Genomic DNA, 6000 nt, shown 5'->3' on the forward strand with positions numbered 1-6000 from the left:
ACTATTTTGTTTCAATTTAGAAGCCAAAAAAAAAAGGCAAAACAAAAAACAACCCTTAAAATTATGATTTATTTTCTAAAAAGATGGCAATTTCTTTAACTGTATGAGGTACCCATGCAAGTATATTCTAAGTGTCCATTCGAGTTCTCTTGTCCTTGCAAGTAAGGCCCAGAGTAAAGGGGTTTAGGTTGCCAAAGATGTATTGGACTGAGACCTTCAGTTTGATCATTAGGTTTGCCCAAAAGCTCATTTTAAAGGAGTTAACCTGAGGAGGGTGTGGACTCTAGACCTGGGTATGGGTGTTTGAATTATTCAGGTTGTGTGTGCCTTGGGGCCCTTTAAAACTGGAATTAAGGAGTAAGGAATGTCTTGTGGTTTTTTACTACGTTATCTGGAGGAAGTTTATTTAACAAGGCCCTTTCTTGGTAGCTCACTGGTGGGGTTCTGGAGGGGTAGGTAGTGGTTCAGAAGGGAGGGGAGATTTGAAGTGGGATGGGGGCTGCTTATTGGGTGAGTTGGGGGCACCCACATAACTTGGTCATCTGCCATGTTTTCTAGATGTGCAAAAGCTTTAGAAGTATGGGGTAGGGGCCATTGTGTGTGTGTGTGTTTTAATATACTTTATTTTTTTTTTGAGGGGGGGGCAGAAGGAGAGAAAGAGAGAATCTTAAGTAGGCTCAATGCTCACTGGGGACCCAATGCGGGGCTTGATCTCACAAACCTGGGATCATGACCTGAGCCCAAATTAAGAGTTGGACACTTGACCTACTGAGCCACTCAGGCACCCCCTGTTGTTTTTCTTAAACACCTTTTACTTCTTTGTCTATAATCAAAGCTGTTGAGCAGTGGTAAACAGAAGCAATTGGTATATGTGCTGCCGAAGCGAGCATATAAACAGAAGCAATTAGATGAGGACCTACTAAACAGATTTTAAAAGACACAAAAGAACTTGTGAATTCCAACCCATCTCATCTGGGCTGTCCAGCATGTGATAGCTTCATAGCATTCTCAGCATAACAAATACTTTTACCTTGGGACTATCTGTTAGAACCCAGTAAACTTAAATATCTTCTTATATTAAAAAAAAAAATAGGGGCGCCTGGGTGGCTCGGTCAGTTAACTGTCTGCCTTTGGCTCAAGTCATGATCTCGCGTGGTCTGTGAGTTCCAGCCCTGCGTCGAGCTCTGTGCTGACAGCTCAGAGCCTGGAGCCTGCTTCAAATTTTATGTCTCCCTCTCTCTCTGCCCCTCCCCTGCTCATGCTCTCGCTCGCTCGCTCTCTCAAAAATAAACATTAAAAATTAAAAAAAAATAATAAACACTATTCTTTGAAATAGGCACCCAGCTTTGTTTCTAGAGGTCAGAGGAGACTGACTAACTACCCTTTGATTTGGTGGCCTTGGAACCTGGTTGCCTTGGCTGGGATTCCAGCTCTGCCTGTAACAGTTACTTCTTTAAATCTGTTTCCTCAGGTATAAAATGGGAATAAAGGTAACCACACCTACTTCATAGATTCACTATATCAAGTAAAGTATTACACAGTGCCTGGGACACAGTACTTCTTAGGCATTCTTTTCTAAGGATAGATTCTCAGTGATAGAATTAACCTGGTAAGAACATTCCTTGCAGTGTATTACCATTCCTATTTTTGGGGGTTGTCAAGTTTATGCTTCTTGTATAAGTCATCCATCACAGTAGTGCTCGAACTCTGGAGTTACATCCCTGGCAAATAAACTATTTTATTGCTCTTTCTTCTGTTGCCCACAGCCTGAAATCTATTCTTGGCCTTTGATATTTCACGAAAATGTCATTTTCATTTCCCTTTTTTGTTTTGCTATGAACAGCAGAGATCTTAAGTATGCAATTTGAGTTTTGACAAATGTGTACATCCATGAAACCCTCATCCAGGCCAAGATATACATACCACATTTCTGTTCTCTGGAAAGTTCCTTCCTGCCCCATTCCAGTCAAAACCTCTATCTCTATCATTTTCAGGTTTTTAGATCCTAGGTTAATCTTGCATTCTTGAACCTAACATATATGGAATTTGAGGTCTTCTTTAAAAAAACGAAAACAAAACAAAAAAAAAACCCTAACATTTCTTTGTTTGTTTAAGTAATCTCTGCACCATACATGGGGCTCGAACTCACGACCCCAAGATCAAGAGTAGCATGCTCTACTGACTGAGCCAGCCAAGTGCCCCTGTGGTCTGTCTTTCATGCACAGTGTACTATTGTAGCTAGTAGTAGTTTTATTGCTGGGGGTTATTCCATTGTATGAAATACTACAGTTTGACAGTCCATTCTTCTGTTGGTGGTATTTGGGTTGTCCTCAGTTTTTGGCCAGTAGGATAAAGCCAATATGAGTCTTGTCATTTTGTTTCTCTTAATACTCAGTCTCATCCAACTCCTAGCCCTGCAACCCTGGCCAAGCATCTTAATCTCTCTGCCTTGGTTTCCTTATCTATAAAAGTGTGGATTGAGAAACAATTCAGGGTTGGTATTACCATTTTCTAAAAAATGAAATGAAACAAAATAGAAAAAAATCTGTGAATTACACGGAAACTCACACATTGTAACACACATGAATACAGTTCTGTGTGTGAACTGGGTCACAATATAAAATGTATTTGTTATGAATTGTGAGTGAATCAGTTTGCAACACACTGGTTTGTATGTGTGTCCTTGTAAGCAAGGCAGTTGAACACCGTGGGGTTACTTAAGTAAATGTATATCTTTGCCTTCAGGTGTCTAAAACAGCCACTCTATTAACAGTCACTTACGTACTGCTTGCTGTGGGCCAGCTACTGTTTCGAAAGCTTTTCATATGCAACCATTCTATGAAGTGAGTTATTTTCCCCATTTTATAGATGGAGAAACTGAGACATCAGTTATACAACGTGCCCACAGTCACAGAGCTAGAATAGTAGGGCCATGATTTGAACCTAGGCAGTATGAGCCTCGAATCTGTGTTCCAAACCACTATTCCAAAGAAGATAAAGACAAAGAGGCAAGTGACATATGTCAGCAAATGCAAATTAATAAGTACCTAATTAATACAATGCTCCTCCTTTTTATTCCAGATATGAGAAATGAGTGTTGGACGTCGAAGAATAAAATTGTTGGGTATCCTGATGATGGTTAATGTCTTCATTTATTTGATTGTGGAAGTCTCCAAAAGCAGCAGCCAAGAAAAAAATGGAAAGGGGGAAGTAATAATACCCAAAGAAAAGTTCTGGAAGATATCTGACCCCCCTGTGGCATATTGGAACAGAGAACAAGAGAAGCTGAACAGGCGGTACAATCCCATTTTGAATATGTTGGCCAACCAGACAGGGGAAGTATACGGGTTTTCCAACATAAGCCATCTAAATTTTTGTGAACCTGACCTGAGGGTCATGTCAGTCGTTTCAGGTTTCAGCAATTTGCCAGACAGATTTAAAGACTTTCTACTGTATCTGAGATGTCGAAATTATTCACTACTTATAGATCAACCGGATAAATGTGCAAAGAAACCCTTCTTGTTACTGGCTATAAAGTCCCTCATTCCACATTTTGCTAGAAGGCAAGCAATTCGGGAATCTTGGGGCAGAGAAACCAACGTGGGGAACCAAACTGTAGTGCGAGTCTTCTTACTGGGTCAGACCCCGCCAGAGGACAACCACCCGGACCTGTCAGATATGTTGAAATTCGAGAGTGAGAAGCACCAAGACATTCTTATGTGGAACTACAGAGACACTTTCTTCAACTTGTCCCTGAAAGAAGTGCTCTTTCTCAGGTGGGTGAGCACTTCCTGCCCAAATGCCGAGTTCGTTTTCAAGGGCGATGACGATGTTTTTGTGAACACGCATCACATCCTGAATTACTTGAATAGCTTATCCAAGAACAAAGCCAAAGATTTGTTTATAGGTGACGTGATCCACAATGCTGGACCTCATCGGGATAAGAAACTGAAGTACTACATCCCAGAAGTTGTTTACACTGGTGTCTATCCGCCTTATGCAGGGGGAGGTGGATTCCTCTACTCTGGCCACCTGGCCCTGAGGCTGTACAATATAACCGACCGGGTCCTTCTCTACCCCATTGATGATGTTTATACTGGAATGTGCCTTCAGAAACTCGGCCTCGTTCCAGAGAAACACAAAGGTTTCAAGACATTTGATATAGAAGAGAAAAACAAGAATAACATTTGTTCCTATGTAGATTTGATGTTAGTACATAGTAGAAAACCTCAAGAGATGATTGATATCTGGTCTCGGTTGCAAGATGCTCATTTAAATTGCTGAAATATATACAAACTAAGTTTTGCATAGAAAGACATATCTTGAATAGTTCCCATGTTGTGTTCTTTCACATTAGGGGTAGTACCTATGTTAAACCATCAGAACTGCCTTCATTAGTAGTATCCATTTGAGGGCCTCTATACCCTCTGGTGTGGTACTTTCTGGAGAGGGAAAGCAGAAGAGTGTTAACTTTTCACAGAGGATATGCTGGGAAAATTGGTTCCAGTCCTTCCTATGGCTAGTGGCCATTGTTTCCTAATTTGCCTTCCTTCTTAGCTGAAATCATTTATGTTTCTGGAATTTCCGGGTTTAGGTTATTTATGTTTTGCCCTTGTATGAGAGAGAGTATTCTTCCTTTCCATTATAATGACTGAATTATCTGCAACTTAGGTGTTTATAGACATGCTGGCTACAAAGACCTCGTTATACATGATTCGGTGGTTTTTGTTAAACGCAATTCCATTTATTTTCATGAAATTTGGATGAATTTTTAAAATCGTCTACAAAAATTAACTTCTGTCAAAATTTCCTGCCACCCCAACAGTATTTTCTTGTTTTAGTAGGTCAGTTAATTTTGCAAAATGAGAATCACTGTGTGACATTTATCCGGTTTACCTTGTTACATGGTCTTATGACCGTCCTAAGGAGAAAGCTTAACTGTCCTGATATTTGGTTTGCTGGGTGGTACCGTGATAATTCTCTAATTTTAGTATTTGAAAATCATGAGTATGATTCCATAATGGCCATCAAAAGATTGAATTGACCCTGGCAGCCATATTGTGCTTAGGAATTTTCGATGTGGACCAGGAAGGCATTTGTAATTTCTGAACTTCAAGTGAAAAGATTGAAATTGCAGACCTTCTTGTGAACAGATTGTCAGTTAAAAACTCCGGGATTCTATTCTTGCCATATTTCCACATGTCACGTATACAAAATTATTCTGAGTAGTGACTGCTTCCCTGTCTCAGTGTAGAAGTGCCTGTGGTTTTATTTATTGTTCAGATCAAAGACCAAAACATTTTCTTAAATATATTTTGTGTAATATTTTATTTGTATACAGTGTTGTTGATGAAATATTTAACTAGAGCATGATATTTTAAGTGTTAAGGTGTAACATATGTTAAATAAAGCTAACTGTTATTTTTGAATTTTAAAATTTGGCTTTTTTGGGGGGAGGGGTCTGTGAAGTACTAGAGTTGATAAAATTCTGCCAAACTGTTGCTTACCTATACTATCTTGTAACATGCTCTCTTGAAATATTTTTGTGTTTATAGAAATGATGCTTCTTACCAGATGTGATACTGGGGATTGTAAGATGATGGAAATAAAGTCACTGTATTTTTACTTGTCTTGTGTCATGTGTAATAATCTATGATCTCTTCTGTTTCCTGTATTTGATTACATTTTCCCAAAAGAGACCATTTTTTTTCCACCCAGAAACTATTAATAGCAATATTGACCTATAAGTTTTTCTCTGTCTCAAGGGGTCCTCTGTCTTTGCGTTTAAAATTCTTAAAAGTGTTGGGGCGCCTGGGTGGCTCAGTCGGTTGAGCATCTGACTTTGGCTCAGGTCATGATCTCATGGTTGACGAGCTCGAGCCCCATGTTGGGCTCTGTGCTGACAGCTCAGAGTCCGGAGCCTGCTTCAGATTCTGTGTGTGTGTCTCTCTCTCTCTGCCCCTCCCCACTCATGCTCTGTCTCTGTCTCAAAAATAAAAT

The 6000-nt window shown here is 39.8% G+C and overlaps 1 protein-coding gene across 5 annotated transcripts in view; it reads left to right on the forward strand.

The window, feature by feature from the left end:
• The window catches only part of B3GNT2 (UDP-GlcNAc:betaGal beta-1,3-N-acetylglucosaminyltransferase 2), a 27976-nt gene extending 22351 nt beyond the window's left edge, over positions 1 to 5625 (forward strand). For all 5 annotated transcript variants that reach the window (XM_047852563.1, XM_047852567.1, XM_047852564.1 and 2 more), the window contains one exon: positions 3082 to 5625. In XM_047852563.1, coding sequence (XP_047708519.1) covers positions 3091 to 4284 — 1194 coding nt within the window. In that variant the 5' untranslated portion in view covers positions 3082 to 3090 and the 3' untranslated portion in view covers positions 4285 to 5625. The remainder of the gene's footprint in view (positions 1 to 3081) is intronic.
• Positions 5626 to 6000: the final 375 nt, after the last annotated feature.

Source organism: Prionailurus viverrinus, chromosome A3 (assembly GCF_022837055.1).
Source record: "Prionailurus viverrinus isolate Anna chromosome A3, UM_Priviv_1.0, whole genome shotgun sequence".
NCBI lineage: Eukaryota > Metazoa > Chordata > Mammalia > Carnivora > Felidae > Prionailurus > Prionailurus viverrinus.